This window comes from Apium graveolens, chromosome 2 (assembly GCF_009905375.1).
Source record: "Apium graveolens cultivar Ventura chromosome 2, ASM990537v1, whole genome shotgun sequence".
Lineage (NCBI taxonomy): Eukaryota > Viridiplantae > Streptophyta > Magnoliopsida > Apiales > Apiaceae > Apium > Apium graveolens.
In genome coordinates, this window is record NC_133648.1 from 317,134,561 (window position 1) to 317,152,915 (window position 18,355).

Sequence of the window (18,355 nt, forward strand, 5' to 3'; positions counted from 1 at the left end):
CAAGCAATTTTGCATGAGCCTTCCGCTGAGTATCATTCATCTTAGTAGTATCTGCCAAAATGACTTGTAAATCAATCTCAGCTTGCTTCGCCTCAAGCTCCTTTTGTCGTGTCTCAATTTCTTTTTGACCAATTTCATTTATTATATCCATTATGTTCATCTTTCTCAAGTCATTAACCATTAACTTGGGATGGTGGGACGGGACCTCTTTTCTAAATTTTCTCCAATGCAGTGGGTCTCTACTTTTTTCTTTCCAAGACACATTGCGCGTCCCAAGAACCCAAGTAGGACTGCGCTGCATGTGCTCTGAGAGACACCTCGTTAGAGTGCCCAAGTCACGTCATGACAATTAGCCTTTGAGACAGATGCTTAAGGCTGTAATTCGAGTCGGGCGACTCGCGAGCTCGCCCGACTCGAACTCGTTTAACATGGCTCGACTCGGCTCGTTAGTCGAACCCGTTAAACGAGCCGAGTTTGGGCAGAGGTTCCGGCTCGTTTAATTACTTGAGCCGGCTCGGCTCGACTAGTGAAATTAAACGAGCCGAGTTCGGCTAGAGGTTTAGGCTCGATTAAGTGTAAATTAAACGAGCCGGCTCGCCCGACTCGTTAAAACCGGCTCGTTTAGGCTAAACGAGCCGGCTCGACTCGTTTCGAGTCTGAGCAGAGTTTTAGGCTCGTTTAGTTAAACGAGCAGACTCGGCTCGACTCGATTATTTTCGGCTCGAATTACGGCCTGCTCGAAACTCGGCTCGCTCGGCCCGAATTACAGCCCAGAGATGCTCTTAGCTCCAAATTTACTAATTAAAGACTTCTCGAGTCATAGAGTATAGTTTTCTATTTCAATGTTATATATTTATATTAAACAAAATAAGTATAAGCTAAGTTTAACTTGAACGAGTTGCATGGCGTTAAAACGGGTGATTGCATGTTCTTATTTTACTTCAGTTGTGATTTGATATTAATAAATTACATTTTTATAATCCTCTTCCGTTCTCCAGTTCTCCTAGCTAGGTAGCAGCTAGATAGTGTTTTTTTTTTCTATTTATGTATTTGGTGGTCAATGCGTTTACAGTTCATGTATGCAGATCGCCAGATAGACAAAGTAGTGTTAAATTAGCAGCTATATATATAGTGGGAGTCGAATTGACAAGTGTGGCACTGCATTTGTATAGCAGCCCAATAGAGGAATTAATGTTCAATTATGGATACGGCTACGGATACGGATATTGTTTTTCCTGCTACATTAGCCAGAGATGCGGATTCTGAATTGGAGACCGGTGATAGCAATGAATACAGTGATGAATCGGAGATCAGTGAAGATGATGAATCTTCATTGGAAGAAATTTTCGAGAGCTGCATGCTTCGTATAAATCAAAATAAATTACCACAAGGAAGCCCAGAACGCGTGCAATTCGTGTTGACTGAGCTTGGAAACATAAATCTTTGGTCCAAGGCAGAAGATCAGAAAACAGCATTTCATTATGCAGTAGCTCATGAAAGCAGTGAAGTGGTTCAACTCCTCATTCATAAAGCGAGACTTTCATTATCGTCGTCTTCTTCTTCTTCCTCTTCTTCTTCTGCTAATGATGCCCTTGACCAGAGTGTTTCTCTTGAAAGTCTACTTAGGCAAGCTGATTTACTGGGTTACACTGCCTTGCACAGAGCAGTGGAGAATGGTGACCTGGAGATTTCTACGTTGTTGGCACAAGCAGATCCTAATGACAAACATGTTCAAAACTTTAAAGGTGAAACTCCATTCTATACTGCGGTTAGCCTCCAGAAAATCGAAATTGTAAAGATGATCGGTACAACTTGCACAGTTCCGGCTTTTGATGGTCCTGACGGTACAATTGCTTTGCATGCTGCCATTGCCAATCTGCCCGAAGGTATTATACTACATTTGCAAGTGTTTTTTTCCAATATCTTGTAACATTTGAAATTGTACTTAATATCATTATAGGTGGCGTGATGAGATAGTTCAAGTAGTATATGTGATAAAGGTTTAACGGATGTTGACCCAAGTTAAGATTTCTATTCTCGATTGCCCCTGAAACTCCCAAGTTAAGATTTTTATTCTCGATTGCCCCTGAAATTTGTTTGAACCAATGTTCTAAAACTCGGTCGAGTAATCGGACTTTGACTCATTTCCGGGCTGATTTTTCATTACTCGGATAGTAACCAGTACTCTCCGAGTTAACTAGAGTTCCAATTTTGTGTTAGAACACATACTTATCAATTTTCAGTTATGATATCATCATATACATTTCGTTTTAGATTAAATCTGATTCAATCCGGATCTAATTCGGATAAAAATTGGATGAACTTTAGATTAAAATCTGAATGAATATAGTACATATTAAATTCGAATCGGATCTTTTAGAGCATCTCCAACTAGGCCGCTTAATAGATCCAATTTTGATTTAGATCATCCTAAATTCATGTCCGAATCCATCTATTTTCACGGGATTCGGATCAAATCAGGAGTTGGAATCCATATCCGATCGGTTAGGATCTCGTTAAAATAAAATAAAAAATATTTCATTGTACTAAAAACAGGGGTTAACCGACCACAAATTATACCTCATTTTGGTTATTATAGTTCAGTACAGACATAAATACAGAATTCAAATTAAACATATAATATTGATATACATGTAATTAACCTCTTGCACTCCTTTCACTTGCAGCACATAGAGGAGGTAGTGATATGGTTAAGGTAATCCTGGAAGCAGGCGAAAGACAATTTTCAACTGGTACACAAAGGTTTAAAGATTTTATTAGAAAAGCTGACGACTATGGGAACACTGCCTTAAACTTAGCAGTTATGTGGAATCATCTGGGCATGGTTAAGCAGATATTAAAGGCCGATCCGTCATATGAACATTCAGATAATGCACTCTACACTGCGACCAAACAGGGATACAAAGATATAATAGAAGAATTATGTAAACACGGTGGCTCATCATCCCTTGATGCACTTGGTCCTCGAAAGCATACCGCTCTGCATGCTGCTGTTTTAAGCGGGGATAAAGGTATGCTTGTAGCTGTAATTTTTCGGCAAACTAAAAGAAAAAGCACTTTATTTAGTGATATTTTTACATGTCCTTCGGTTAGATAATAAACTATCTCGAAGGAAAGAATCCCCTTCGCGGTGGGCATTGTATTTCGATACAATTCATCCACGTGAAAGTGCTTCTTAATAAAAAAAAACCTGTATATAAGAAAAGATTATTGCCTCTGTTTCAAAATATTTTGGGAGCTCTAGCATTTCTCGTAAAATAATGTATATTTTGTGCTATAATTAAAAATCATTTAACATCGTATATTTCTTACCTTAGATCTCGTGGAAATGATCTTAAAGAGTCGCATACATTCTGCATTGGAGCGAGATGTAGCCGGATGGACCGCACTTCACCATGCTGCACATGACAAGTTTGATTCAGTAATAGAGATGCTAATAAATTTCCCAAATGTTTCTGAACTGAAGGAGCTTCTATCTAAACCTGATGAATTTTGGGAGAAAGTACCAACACCGCTCTGGTTAGCAACTCAAGGTGGATATACTTCTACGGTAATTATTTTAATGAAATTTTTGCCATATTTATGTGGCGGGGTGAATGACGAGAAGCATCGAAATGTACTGCACTTGGCAGCGCATCACAGCGACAAGGAAATGGTACAAACTATTCTAAAACATTGTCCATCAGAGTATCTTAAGAAAATTTTGAATGACAAGGATGATGATGGAAACACACCTCTGCATTTGCTTATCAAAAAGGGTTGCTTCGTCAAAGAACTCATAGAGCATAAAGAAATTGACAGAGCAGTAAGAAACAATCGTAACTGGACTCCTTTCGACATGTTATATGTCCGAGCCAACATTATAGCTGAGCAGGTATCAATACAAGGATTCATTAGAAATGTGATAGTAATTATTATAGATATCTGATTATTGCTTAATTCTTCAATTACACTTACAAATCAAAATAGCACTTGATGATAGTACAGCTCACCAGCATTTACAATTTTGGCATAGAGGCAACAATTTGAAATCAATTACGCAGGAAAGTTTAGTACCCCCGAGGGCCAAGTCGAAAAAAGATGGTGCATTCAAGGTTGCCAGGAGAGAGTTGATGAATAAAGAGGTTGAACGGTATAGGGGAAGAATCAAAACACAGATAATAGTAACTGCACTTATAACTACAGTAACGTTTACCGTGGGCTTTACACTTCCCGGCGGATATTATCAAAGTGGACAACTGAATCAAGGAATGGCTCTTCTCACCAAGAATTCAATGTTCACTGCATTTATGGTATTAGATGCAATAGCTTTAGCACTATCAACCACTAGTTTGCTTCTCTATTTCATTTCATCCATATACGAAGATCCCCGCGAAGTTTCAAAATTGAATTTGGCATCCGCAGTACTCAACATTTTTTCTATTATTGCGATGATGGCAACTTTTATTACAGGAATGTATGCTGTGTTATCCCACTCACAGACCCTTGCAGTAAGCGTTAGCATTGTTTGTTCCACTTTCTTTGTTTCCATCGTTGTTCTGCTAATCAAGATGTTATGTGATCGCGATAAATTAGAAGAGATTTTAGTGTGAGTTGGTCGGTTTTCAATTCCATCTGTTTAATGTATTTTCATTTTTTTCTCCTGATGTATTCAATATATTTACATAACTGTGTAAGATTTAATCATATCAATGTATATTATCTGTATAAACACTCAATGTTTTTATCACCTCTAGCTATCATTCTGTCTCATGTTGTTCCAATTTTTTCAATGTTAAACTACAACCAAATTCTTGTGTTGCCTATTCAGCAGAAAATGCAAAAAATCGCGTTCTTAATAAAAACGCCTTTATCTAGCATTTAATCTCACAAAATATAGTTAAGCTAATTAAAGATATATAGCTACAAGTAGAAACTGATTACACATAACTCACAGCTAATCCAAATTAATAAACAAATATTTCATAAATATTCAATCCAATCAAGCATAGAATGATTCAATCAAGGATGAGAACAAGTTACCTTCATCATGTGCGTAATGTGAGTTTGATGCCAGAGATCATGAGCTGAAGATCGATGAGGTCTTTGAACTGCATGCAGGATAAACCCTTTTGTGAAAGCCGGATTATGAGGAGGAAAATTGATTCGACCCAATCACTCAATTAGATTTGTTAACCTTACGCACACTCGAAATACTATAGTCTAAACATCTTTTATTAATTGACTTTTTTTTATTAATTTTATGGGCGTATATTTTTGTGCAATACGAAGGAGTTCATCATTATTAATGATGCAATACGGAGGAGTTTATCATTATTTTTGTATACAATTTTGTGAATCAAACACTATTCATCAGAATTGTTAGGAGTATACACACATATTCGAGATTCAATTATACCAATGTGTAGTACACACACAACAATATATTTGACGTGAAAAACCCATGTCCCAATTTGTATTATTAATCAAAATAATTATCAATAATATATCAATATATAACACCAAAACAGTGTCCCAAACTGATATTGAATCAAACAATGCTCAAGCATCTCCCAAACGATATATAAGACGGTTACATCTCTTAAACATACCTACCATATATAATATGACTATGTAAATATAGTTATCCAAAATTTAGCCAACAAGATTATACATAATCCGATTACAATAATAATTGTCAACTTAGACAATTATTATTTAATAAGATTATGACAATTATTGTCTAGCCATACAATAATTATTTATTCTCATTATGATAATAATTGTCTATCACCAAGCCCGTAATACTTATTGGATTTAAACACCACAATCCTCCACTTCTACTTAATACACTTTCATAACTGAATTAACGGTCACATTCAAACCATCGAAAGAATCATTTCATCTTGTTTTTCCAACTTTGGATAATCACTAAAACCCATATAATGAACTCCAATAACTCCAAAGTATTGTTCTTCATCGTAACGGCATATCCATCCACAAAATCACGTGTATCAACCACGAGTGCTTCCTTTTATCATTGAGTCATCCGATCCTTACTTTCACGATCCTTCGGCCTCTTTTGAAGAACATCACGAGTATCATCCATATTCTTCACATGGTTGATCTGTTAGGGATTCGGGCACAAAACGCAACGGAAAAGCTCCATAAAGCAAAAAAAAGTTGAATACCTACCGCAAGATCTATGTATAATGATTGGATAATTATGGAGAATAGGATCATTACCTTAATAAAGCTTTCCGCATGATAGTAATGAAAGTCCTGATCTTGATGAATCCCAGATAAACATCATCATCATGTAGTAATGATTATCATCAATTACAGATAAGCATCATCATGTAGTAAGGATTTAGAGAACAAATAAGCATTACCATTTCCATGCAATTATGAAGACATTCAAAGATGCTGGATAGAGTAATGAAGTAGCAGGGAATTAGTCTAGAAACAACTTTTGCTTGTTTGTCTTTTTATCATGTAACTTGGTAGTATATAAACCAAGTGCAGCAAGTAGAATAAATTAATGAAGTAAGCATTATTTTCAGAGAGATAGATAAAGTTGTATCTGTTAAGCATCTCACTGTAATTCTGTAAGTTCACTTGTAAGCAGCTGCGTGCTATTCAAGCATCACAGAGTTCTCATCTTTATATATATATCTCTGGTGGATAAGTTCAAATCCACCAGAAAGTTTTAAAGCCTTGTGTTTTATTGCTTTGTGTTTTGATTTCCATTTTACTTTCATTCCGCACTACTTGCAAAATCAAACACAGTTATATATCAAGTAAGAACATTCTTAAAATTAAAAAAAGAAGTCATAATTACATTCAACCCCCCTTCTGTAATTCTTGTTGCATTGATTGGGAATAACAATTGGTATCAGAGAAAGCCCTTGAAGTACAAAGAGTGTAAAGATCACCACAATCAACAAGATGAGCATAAAAGATGTTGGAGTAAAGATTCCATTTCTGGACAAAGACAACATCACCATTGGAAGGTGAAGATGCACCTGCATCTCCTATCACAAGATGAAGCATATGTGGACTGCATTGAGAAAGGTCCACATGTCCCTATGAGAGCTACTATAGGAAATGAAGCATCAGTCCCAAAGCCACAAGCAGAATGGTCAGATCCAGATAAAGAACAAGTTCAAAAGGATAAAAAGGCCATGAATATTCTGTTTAATGGTTTTAACAGTGACATATTTGACAACATCATAAACTGCAAGACTGCTAAGGATGTCTGGGATACAATTTAAGTTATATGTGATGGAACTGAGCAAGTAAGGGAAAACAAGATGCAACTCTTGATTCAGCAATATGAGCATTTTCATAGTGAAGAAGGTGAGTCACTCATTGACATTTTCAGTAGATTCCAAAAACTACTGAATGCTCTAAAACTGCATGGAAGGGTCTATCAAACAAAAGACTCAAACCTCAAATTCCCTAGATCTCTACCAAAGGAATGGAAACCTATGACAGTCTCATTGAGAAAATCTCAAGATTACAAGGAGTTCACCTTGGATAGACTGTATGGCATCCTAAAAACCTATTAGCTTAAAATAGAGCAAGATGAGAAGATGGAGAAAGGAAGAAAGAAGGGAAGATCCATTGCACTAGTTGCTGAGCAAGAAAAGGAGAAGGAGATAAAGGTTGAAGCTGTTAAATCTGCACCTAACCAAAGAGTTTGTGAAGGAAAAGGAAAGGGACTAGTAGCTGAGCATGAAGACCAGCTTACTCAAGATGACATGGATGACATAGATGAGCACCTTGCTTTTCTATCCAGAAGATTTGCCAAGCTCAAATTCAAGAAGAATTTTGGAGCAGCTAAGCCAAACAGAAACATGGTTGATAAGTCTAAATTTAAGTGTTTCAAATGTGGCTTGGCATGTCATTTTGCTAGTGAGTGTAGAAAGCATGATTCTGGTAAAAAGAAGTTTGAGGCTGCTGATTATAAGCAGAAATATTTTGAGTTGCTCAAACAAAAGGAAAGGGCTTTCATTACATAAGAGAATGACTGGGCTGCAGATGGATTAGAAGATCATGAAGACACAAGCTATGTCAATCTAGCACTTATGGCCAAGTCAGATGAAATAGAGACAAGTTCATCAAGAAATCAGGTAATCACAACAAACCTAGCATATTTATCTAAAGCTGAGTGTAATGATGCCATAAATGACATGTCTACTGAACTATATCACCTGCGTGTTACACTCAAGTCTCTCACTAAAGAAAACAATAAAATTAAAGAGAACAATGTGTTTTTGAGTGAAAGAAACAATGTGCTAAAGACTCAATTTGTTGAGTTTGAAAAATTGAAAATAGAATGCAAGATTGCTAAGGATGAACTAATTGAATCCTTAAAGAAAGAGGAGATTTTAAGAAAGCAACTTGAAAGAGAACAAGAAGTGATTAAGGCATGGAAATCATCTAGAGATGTACATGCTCAAATTACTAAAGTTCAAGGTATAGAATCTTTTTGTGATGCAGCTTGGAAAAAGAACAAGGAGAAGCTTGATTCCAATTTGGTTGAAGGACTTTCAACAGATGTGGATTCGACGGATGATGAAAATTTTTCGTCGAATAATCAAAAGGATTATCCGTCGAAAGACAATGAGCCACATCCGTTGAATGTAAGTAAACCAGTTAGCAAAGCTAAGTTAGCTAAGTTGAATGATAAATATGGATCAGTTTCTAAAAACTTTGTTCCAGGAGAATCAAGTTAAGTGAGAAAAGAAAAGAGAGTCAATGTTGGTCATCTGTCTATCAAGCAATTGAATGACAGATTGGAAAAGATTGAGGTCAAAACAGAATCAAAAAGGAAAAATAATAGAAATGGGAAGGTAGGAATTAACAAACATAACAACTACACACCTGATAAATATGCACCAAGAAAAATATGTGTTAAGTGTGTTAGTGTTAATCATCTGTCTATTAATTGCAAACTTTCTAAGCCTGCACCCATGTCTGCAACTCCTTCTTTTCCCAACCTGACTACCATGCCAGCCATGCCTATGAATGTTTTGCCTGCACAGAATATGAATGCACAATTTGCTAATATGCCATTTGCAGCTAATCCCCATTATGCTGAATTTAGTATGCCTCAAATGCCATTTAGCATGCCTTACTAGAATAACATGTTTGCACATAGCATGACTTTTCATGTTAATCAAAATGTGCATAATAATTCTGCTTCAATGAATGGTTTTAAAGGTCCAACTCAAATGACAAAGGATGAATCTGAAATACCCAAGTCAAATGAGGTCAAACCTAAGAAACCAAAGAAAAAGGCTAACAAGGCAGGACCCAAGGAAACTTGGGTACCAAAATCCACTTGATTTGATTTTAATGTGTGCATGGAAACATAAAGAATCTTTAGTATATGGACAGTGGTTGCTCAAGGCACATGACTGAAGATTCTACCCTGCTCACTGGTTTTAGAGAAAGAGTTGGCCCAAGTATTAATTTTGGAGATGACATCTAGGGTTATACTATGTGATATGGCTTGATTTTAAAGGATAATGTCATCATTGAGGAAGTTGCCCTAGTGGATGGTCTCAAGCACAATTTGCTGAGTATCAGCCAACTTTGTGATAGGGGCGACTCAGTTACTTTTAATGCAGAAGCCTGTGTTGTGACTAACAAGAAGAACAACAAAGTGGTTCTCACTAGAGTGAGAAAAAGCAATGTGTATCTAGATGACTTCAACTCAACAAATGCAGAATCCGTAACTTGTCTTCTCAGTAAAGCAAGTCAAGATGAAAGTTGGATGTGGCACAAGAAGTTGTCCCATCTAAACTTCAAGACCATGAAAGAGCTAGTCAAGAAATAATTGGTTAGAGGTATTCCTCAAGTGGAGTTTTCAAAGGATGAATTGTGTGATGCCTGCCAGAAAGGAAAGCAGATTAAAGCATCATTCAAAAAGAAGCTTGATTCAACAATTGAAGAACCTTTGCAACTATTGTACATGGATTTGTTTGGACCAGTCAATGTGTTGTCCATCTCGGGGAAAATATATTGCCTAGTAATTGTAGATGATTTCTCAAAGTTCTCTTGTACATATTTTCTAAAATCCAAAGATGAAGCTAGTGAAATCATCATCAATCACATAAGGCAAGTCAACAATCATCATGGTCTCAAAGTAAGAAGAATCAGGAGTGACAATGGAACTGAGTTCAAGAATTCTGAGATGAGATTATTTTGTGAAGAGAATGGGATTATGTATGAATTTTCTGCAGCTAAAACCCCATAATAAAATGGAGTGGTGGAAAGGAAAAACATATCTCTTATTGAAGCTGCAAGGACAATGCTAGAAGAATCAAAGTTACCAACATATTTTTGGGCTGAAGGTGTGAATACTGCATGCTACACTCAGAATAGTTCTTTGGTCAATTAAGCAAAATACATGACACCCTATCAATTGTTCAAGAATAGAAAGCCAACTCTAAATTTTCTTCATGTCTTTGGATGCAAATGCTACATTCTAAGGAATCAAAATGAACAACATGGAAAGTTTGATGCTAAAGCAGATGAAGGAATTTTTGTTGGATATGATGTTGGAAAAACATATAGAGTCTACAATCTTAGAACAAACATTGTTATGGAATCTGTACATGTTGTGTTTGATGATAAGAAGATTGAAGGACTAAAAGATGAAGGTTTCCATGACAGCCTCAAATTTGACAATGTTGAGATAATCTGTGATGACAGTGATGATGATAGTGATCAAAAAATAGTGGCTAAGGATAATGCAGAAAAGTCTATCTCCAATGATGCATAAAATTCAGCATCAATCGAGGTACAAAATGCATCATCCGTCGGAACACAATCAGCTTCATCCGTCGGGATACAAAGTGCATCATCCGTCGGAACAATCAGAGAAGCTGAGATTCAAAATAAATCACTTACAGAAAGAACTCCTTTTTCAAATCAGAGATCCACAAACTCAAGGGGAGTTTCTTCTAATCAAAACTCAGTCACACATCAAGACAACAATGAGGCCTCTTCATCTAGAGCTAATCTACCACAATAGAGAAAATGGACTAGAGATCATCCTTTTGAACTCCTTATTGGTGATGTATCTTCTAGAGTTCAAACAAGAAAAGCAACTCAAGAAGAACGTCTGGATAGCAGCTTTCTATCTAAGGAAGAGCCTAAAAAGGTAGAAGAAGCTCTGTTGGATCATGATTGGGTTTTAGCTATGCAAGAGGAGCTAAACCAATTTAAAAGAAATAAAGTATGGAAGCTGGTGCCCAAGCCTAAAGGAAAGAATCCAATTGACACCAAGTAGGTATTCATAAAAAAGATGTATGAAAATGGCATAGTTGTCAGGAACAAAGCTAGATTGGTTGCTAAGGACTATTGTCAACAAGAAGGAATAGATTTTGATGAAACTTTTGCTCCTGTTGCGAGACTTGAAGCCATCATAATTTTCCTAGCCAATGCAACCCATGCCAATTTCAAAGTCTATCAAATGGATGTCAAAAGTGCCTTTCCAAATGGAGATTTGGATGAAGATGTCTATGTCAGTCAGCCTCCTGGTTTTGAAGATCCAAAATTTTCAGAATATGTCTATTATCTTTTGAAAGCACTTTATGAATTAAAGTAAGCACCTAGAGCCCGGTATGGTACTTTGTCAAAGTTTCTCTTAGAAAATCACTTCACAAGAGGTACTGTTGACAAAACTTTATTCTTTAGAAATGTTAATGGCTCTAGTATACTTGTTCAAATTTATGTAGATGATATTATATTTGGCTCTACAGATGAAAAGCTTTGCAAAAAGTTTACCAAATTGATGCAAAGTAAGTATGAAATGAGCATGATGGGAGAGCTAACTTACTTTTTTGGTTTACAAGTCAAGCAAGTTAGTGATGGAATATTCATTAGTCAAACCAAATACATTTATGATCTTTTATAGAAGTTTGATCTAATAGATTGCACATCTGCAAAAACTCCCATGACCACTGCAACTAAACTTGAATTAAACACTACTGAAAAGTCTGTGGATATTTCAAGCTATAGAGGCATTGTAGGCTCACTTTTGTACTTAACAGCTAGTAGGCCAGATATTATGTTTGCTACTTGTCTCTGTGCTAGATTTCAGGCTGATCCTAGAGAGTCTCATTTGTTATTCCTAGTGGACTAACAATGAGATTTACAGAAGGGGGGTTGAATGTAAATCTCAAAACTTTTTCAAGTTTTGAGCAGTTTATAAAGTTGTGTGTTCAAGAAGAACAAGTGTGTGAATTGCTTTAAGCTAATACAGACAGATATATATTCAAGCACAAATGTAAAGAACACAACAGACCTTAAAAACTTTTCTGGTGGATTTGTTGTTCCACCAGAGATGGTATTTTAGAAAATCTGTGATTAAACAATGTTGATCACAGCTGCATCCTAGTACAAACTAGATGAATTTTCTCTCAATATTTTTCTAAACAGCTCTGGAAAAATTCTCTTCTAATTACTAGCTTCTACTTGGTTTATATATTACCAAGTGTACAAGTGAAAAACAATATAAAAATACAGTAATAAAATAAGTTCTTCACTTGCTTCTTTTCCTGTTCACTCCAGTACTTTGTTGACTATTGCATCTTTGTACTGAAGAAGAACGGCTGCTTTTTCTGTTGTTCCTGAAATTCGGCTACCACATCTCAGTTGTCTCTATCAACCCATGTGTCTCTGTTCGTACGTACAACTACCCCTTATCAACGGCTAATCATTAGAGCATCCGTTGAAGCTTTCATCCGTTGATGCACTCATCCGTTGAAGGATGTTATCCGTTGATGACTTTATCGACATCCGTTGAAGCTTAGCTTCTTATCCGTTGAAGGTCTTTAAGTCATCCGTTGATACCACTTCACTTATACAAAATTACAAGGCATGAAGTATTTACAATTGGCCTTCCTATCTGCATATCATCTAGTAGTCAACATGACTCATAGTTTCTCTCAACTTCCAAGAATTACATTTTAAATACAGAGACTGAAATATGCTACAACACTAAACTTATTTCTAAGTAAAGCTACACCATCAACGGATAGCCAAAGTGGTCTTATCCGTTGAGGCTACAGACACTAAATTTCTACTTAAGTATTTTGTTAAACATATCATCAAACTAATGCACATACATTCCTAACAATCTCCCCCTATTTATGTCTATAAGAATTGTAGGCATAAATTCAGGGTTAACTTGATGATAACAAAACACTTAACAGATATATGAATTGAAACTAAGTAGAAATTTAAAAATGCTGCAAAAGTGTATGTACTGGGAGGTAATTGAAGATTTACAGTGTTTCCAAGGACACTCCTTTAGTCTGAGCAGATCATCTTTTTCTTCTTTGTTCCCTGGTTTTCTTTCCTAGCCTTTTGTCATTTTCCTCAATTTGGAGTTGGAGTTGTCTGAAGAATTCAGCTTCATCTTCAACACTGACATCCAACTTAGATTACATTTCTTTGAGAGTTTCATTGCTGGCAATCTTGAGTTGGTCTTCAAGTCTGAAAAATCTTCTGACTCCTTTATCATCTCTAAATTCCATCAACCAATGAGGTGATTTGTGAATTGTATTTCCCCTTTCTTGAATGAGTAAAGTCCTGGGTAAAGCATTGGGCTCCCTCCAAGTTTTCCTTATATTGGCTATCTTGTTGAGAATTTCAGTCTTGGCAGTTCTGGTAAAGCCAGAATCCTTTTGTATGGCTGAAAAGACTCTAATCAAGGTAGAGTAGCCTTCATCCAGAATCCTGTGGAGAGGCCATGTTCTTTCCCCAGCTCCTTTATATCTGAACACTAATCTCTCTGGTAGCTGTCTGTAGGCAGCTATTCCCCTTACATCCTCCAGCTCATCCAGATAGAGTTCAATGTCTGAAATTTCTTTTATGTCACAGATGTGAACATAATCATCTTTAGAAATGGGTGACTTAGGCTTAGGTTTTTGTTTTTGAGTGAGTTTCTTAGAGGTTATGGGAGGTGTAGATTTTGGTTTTCTTTTCTGTTTCTTTGGTGGTGGAAGAGTGGTTAGAAAGGTAGGCAATTTGATAGTGTCCCAATCAATAGGTTCCTCTTTTGGAATGATTGGTTCACCATGGATGTTTATTGTGGGATCAGCAACAAGGGGTTCAGGTATGGAAGATAGTGGTTTAGATATAGATTTGGTTACTTCAGTGTTATCTCCACTCCTTCTATGTGCCTTGGCCTTTCTTCTGTTTCCCTTCTGCCATTCCTCTCTTTCTTCCACACTCTCACCAAATATACTCCCTAAAACCTCATCTAGGTTTGTAGTCTTGTCTTCACCCCTGACTTCAATCCCTTTTTCTTTTTCAACTAGACTTGACTTTAGCTGTTGTTCAAGCTTTGCTTGTGCTCTTTTGTCAGCCTCTAATTGCTTGGCTTCTTCCTTCTTGGCTATTGAGAATTTGGGATGTCCTTGCATCACACATATGCTCTTTCCCTCTCTAATGATAATAGCTCTATTTCTCCTTACAGCCTCATCCATGGACTTTTTGAGATAGGCAATACTCCTGCCTAAAATCTTGTTCTCATCATCTTTTGGAGGAGGAAAGTCCACTTCTTTTAAAGGATTCTTTGTTGAGTCCTTATTGGATCTTTCATTGAGCTTGAGGATTATAGCTTGTAGTTCTTTGGAAGAAGCTTCTCCATCCTTATGACTCCCTACTGGCATGAGCTCCATGTTGATTGGTTCAATTTTTGTGCTGTGTTTCACAGATGTTGATTTGTCTTGTGTAGAACCAAACAACAGTTGCAACCTTTCATCAATTCTCCTCCTTTGCTCTTTCACTTGGATTTCAGCTGCTGCAAGCTGAATCAAATCAATTCCATCAGGCTTGCCCTTGATTTGAATGATTGGAGAAGTAGTGATGGCAGGAACTAGCACTTTAGATATGTTGACTTTTGTAGATGGCTCTCCTTCCCCTTCCCTTATACTCTCCCCCTTTTTGTTATCATCAAGGAGAGGGGCCAAGCCTTGTGCTTTTGCCAGCTGCATTAGGAGACTGGTTTGAGATTGTTGATTGTGAAGAATGGTGGCCACAGAATCTTCAATAACTTGAACCCTGTCTTCTAACTTGGCCAACCGTTTTTCAGTAACAGATTCTTTCTTCAATCTCAAAACCAAGTCCTGCAATGTACCATAGGGCATGACTGAATCCAATTTATCTGAAGTATAGGTTTTCAAGTCAGCAATATCCTTCCTTAGATCATCCATACCCAGATTCTGCTTCACTTGCTGCAGCTTCATGAGATGCAGTGAGTCCAGGTGAGCTTGAAGGATAGCCTTGATACTTGCATGTGAAGTATTCTGAATGGCCTGTTGAATAGTGTTGATTTGTTTGACTAAAGAGACATTGAATTCCCCTGATCTATACTCCTTAGTCAAGGCCCATTCAGGTAGATTTGGAATTGAACTAGGGCCTTCATCTCCCCCTAAGTCCATGCTTCCATCAAAAGAAATAGAGTCATCATCATCAGAATTTGCTCCAAATTCCTCAGATGGCTCACCAGCTGTAGAAGGCATTTTGTTAATGGCAGCTTTATCCCTTTGAAGAGATTCTGTTGTGTGCACTAGATGTAGTGACCTTTCTGCCTCCTCATTGCCCTGAGCAGCCAACATTTGATAGGCTGTCACAGGATGAGTAAAAGTGTCAGCATCCAAGGAAATGTTATCAATTACAGCTTTGTAAAGTTGCTGAAATTGTCTTTCCTTTTCAGCATCATCCACAATCATTGACTCATTAGCAATGGCTGGTTCCACCCTTGTATCTACTGTACCTGCTTTTCTCTCTTTATCTCTATGTTCTTGCATCAGGGGCTCCCCCTGGCTCACACATCTCACTCCCTCACCTTCACCTACTAAGGTGGTACTCCACTCACTCACTTTTGCCATGCTGGAAGAAATAGCATGCATTTTTGAGCTCTCAATCTCTCCTTTTACCTGGGAGCAACCCAGCCTCTCACTCAAATTGTCACTCCCTTCCCTCAATCCTAAGAGTGATTGCACAGTATTCATGTCTTCTACACTTGGGATTAATTCAGTTATTTGTGTAGAGACTGTCAACGGATGTGGAATATCCGTTGAAGGTGAAACTGATGTTATCAACGGATGACTGCTGTTAAGCTTATCCGTTGAAGAACAACCACTTGTCAACGGATGAGTGATATCCGTTGAAGAAGGAAAAGAAGTTGAAGTTGAAAGTGATATAACTGTTGAATCTGTGTAGATTGATTTGAGATGTGGTGACACAGATGCTTCAATTATATCTGAAAGAATTTGCGGGTGATCCAACAAATCATCTAATAGATGATGATCACCTGTATTTGAGTGGGGCTTCTCCCTGAGTTGTAAAGAGGGAGAATCAGGAATTGATGGGAATAACATATCCACATCCAGAGATGGTGATGAAGTGTTTGGTGATTGATGTGTGATTATTGTGAGAGAATGGGGCTGTGACTCCACATTTATTGGAGTCACATCAAACTGAGTTTGAGAAGGCATAGATACAAATGGATGTATCTGTGCAGTGTGTGCACCCTGTGTAGAAGATTGGGTTTTGGCCTTCTTTCTTCTAATAAAGGCTTTTGTTGGTGAGTGTTTGGCTTTAGTGTCCCTCCCTCGTTTGTTCTGTGTTCCTGGTTGGGAACTATTTTCAATAGTAACATCCTTTTGGGAGGATGCTACTAGGGATGTGCTAGATACCTTTTCAACCACCACAGCTTTTTGAGAAACTGTGGCTTGGCTAGCTTGGGAAGCACTCAACTTTCCTTCCTTATCCTGGGGGTTTCTTTGATGTTCACCCCTCCCCTCACCACTCACACCCTGTTCACTCACCTCAGGGTTAATAGTTGGTGTTACAACTGTTGTCTTTTGAGAAACAACAGAGGTGGATTTCTTTGTCTTGGATTTTGAAAGTTTAGTTTTGGTGACCTTGGTAGAAATCTGTTGGGGCATCACAGATTTCATGGCCACACTAGAAGATAAAGAAATAGAGGGGTTGGAAGAAGTAGGAGTTGAAGAAGCAATTACCTCACCTACCTGAGGTGCATTCATGATTGGTAAATATACCAATGGCACACTGCTGTTAAGATCCATTCTCTTCAAGTCTGCAAGAACTCTTTTCTCTTGTGCCCAGCACTTGAGTTTATTATTCTCATTGATTATGACTAAACCTTCAGCAACATGGTTAGCCAATAACATAAAGAATCTAGCATAATAGATGTTATTAGGTCTATTAGCTTTGTTACCTAACCTAGTACCTAATTCTAGCATCATATAGTTGCTAAAGTTAAAATACCTATCAGAAACAAGCATATAGAACATATTAACCAGAGATGAAGTTATGGCATCAAAATTACTAATTTTCCCAGAGAAAACCTTTATAAAGGCATCCCCAAGGAAACTCCATTCTTTCCTAAGGCCTTTTCTTCTAATACTCCCTAAATTAGCAGAGTTAAGAGAATAACCTATGGAATCTAACATGCTGGATACATCACTATCAGTGTGTGGTATCATGGCATTGTTTTCAGGTAATTTAAAACATGCTTGTAAATCATCACAGTTAATACAGTGAGTTTTACCTTTGAGAGTGAAGGAGATAGTCATATCCATGGAGTTGAACTCAGCAGTTGTCCAAATCTCCTCAACTACTTCACAGAAAATTGTTGGGGCTTCCAGCATTGCATAGCTAAGTTTGCAGTTTTTGATGAAGTCCATCATTTTGTGATAGTTTGAGTGGGCTTCATTCTTCTCTACCAAAGCTATGAAATTGTTCTTTTCATAGATGAACCCAGATTGAGACATAATCTTCACGACTGGTGCCATTTTTGTGAGTAGAAATTGCAGAGAATAACTTGAAGTTTTTGCAGAGAGAAAATGGTAAATGCTTGAAATTTTAAGAAAGCGTAAAGTAAAAATGAACAATCAGAAGGACTTATATGCTCTCTCAAATTAATAAAAAAAAATAAAAGAAAGATTTATCAATAAATATGCGTTAGTGAATTTCAGTCGTTTAAGAATAAACTGTAAGTATTCTAAAAACTACCTTTAAGACCAATACATACAGATGTATGTATGAGTATCAACGGTTAAGAGAATAGAATCAACGGCTGTTAAACACCTGAATCGACTGATGTGACATTTCAACGGATAAGGCAAATTTTCATTCGTTGAAGGGTACTTCAGTTTTATCCGTTGACGGATAAAAATTCCAGAAATGTATTTGTCTTTCAACGGATAATGACTATCCGTTGATAGAGCAATTTTGACTTTCAACGGATAGGGAACATCCGTTGATGAAATAAACTATGTTAAAAGTCAAATTTGTTCTA

General features: G+C 37.1%; 1 protein-coding gene and 1 long non-coding RNA gene across 3 annotated transcripts; one reads left to right on the plus strand and one right to left on the minus strand.

The window, feature by feature from the left end:
* The first annotated feature begins 858 nt into the window (after positions 1 to 858).
* LOC141708878 (protein ACCELERATED CELL DEATH 6-like) lies at positions 859 to 4,661 on the plus strand. 2 transcript variants are annotated; one of them, XM_074512701.1, is made up of 4 exons: positions 859 to 1,886; positions 2,688 to 3,032; positions 3,339 to 3,895; positions 4,065 to 4,661. In XM_074512701.1, the coding sequence occupies exons 1-4, from the start codon at positions 1,202 to 1,204 to the stop codon at positions 4,611 to 4,613; spliced, it is 2,136 nt and encodes a 711-aa protein (XP_074368802.1). In that variant the 5' UTR covers positions 859 to 1,201; the 3' UTR covers positions 4,614 to 4,661. The 2 variants fall into 2 exon arrangements, with proteins under 2 accessions (XP_074368802.1, XP_074368803.1); XM_074512702.1 differs by having other exon boundaries at positions 4,037 to 4,283.
* On the minus strand, positions 2,925 to 5,216 carry LOC141708879 (uncharacterized). Its single transcript, XR_012569672.1, has 3 exons — positions 5,044 to 5,216; positions 3,334 to 3,419; positions 2,925 to 3,062 (listed from the first exon to the last, which is right to left on the minus strand). It is a non-coding gene; the product is annotated as an uncharacterized LOC141708879 (long non-coding RNA).
* Between the last annotated feature and the right edge of the window lie 13,139 nt (positions 5,217 to 18,355).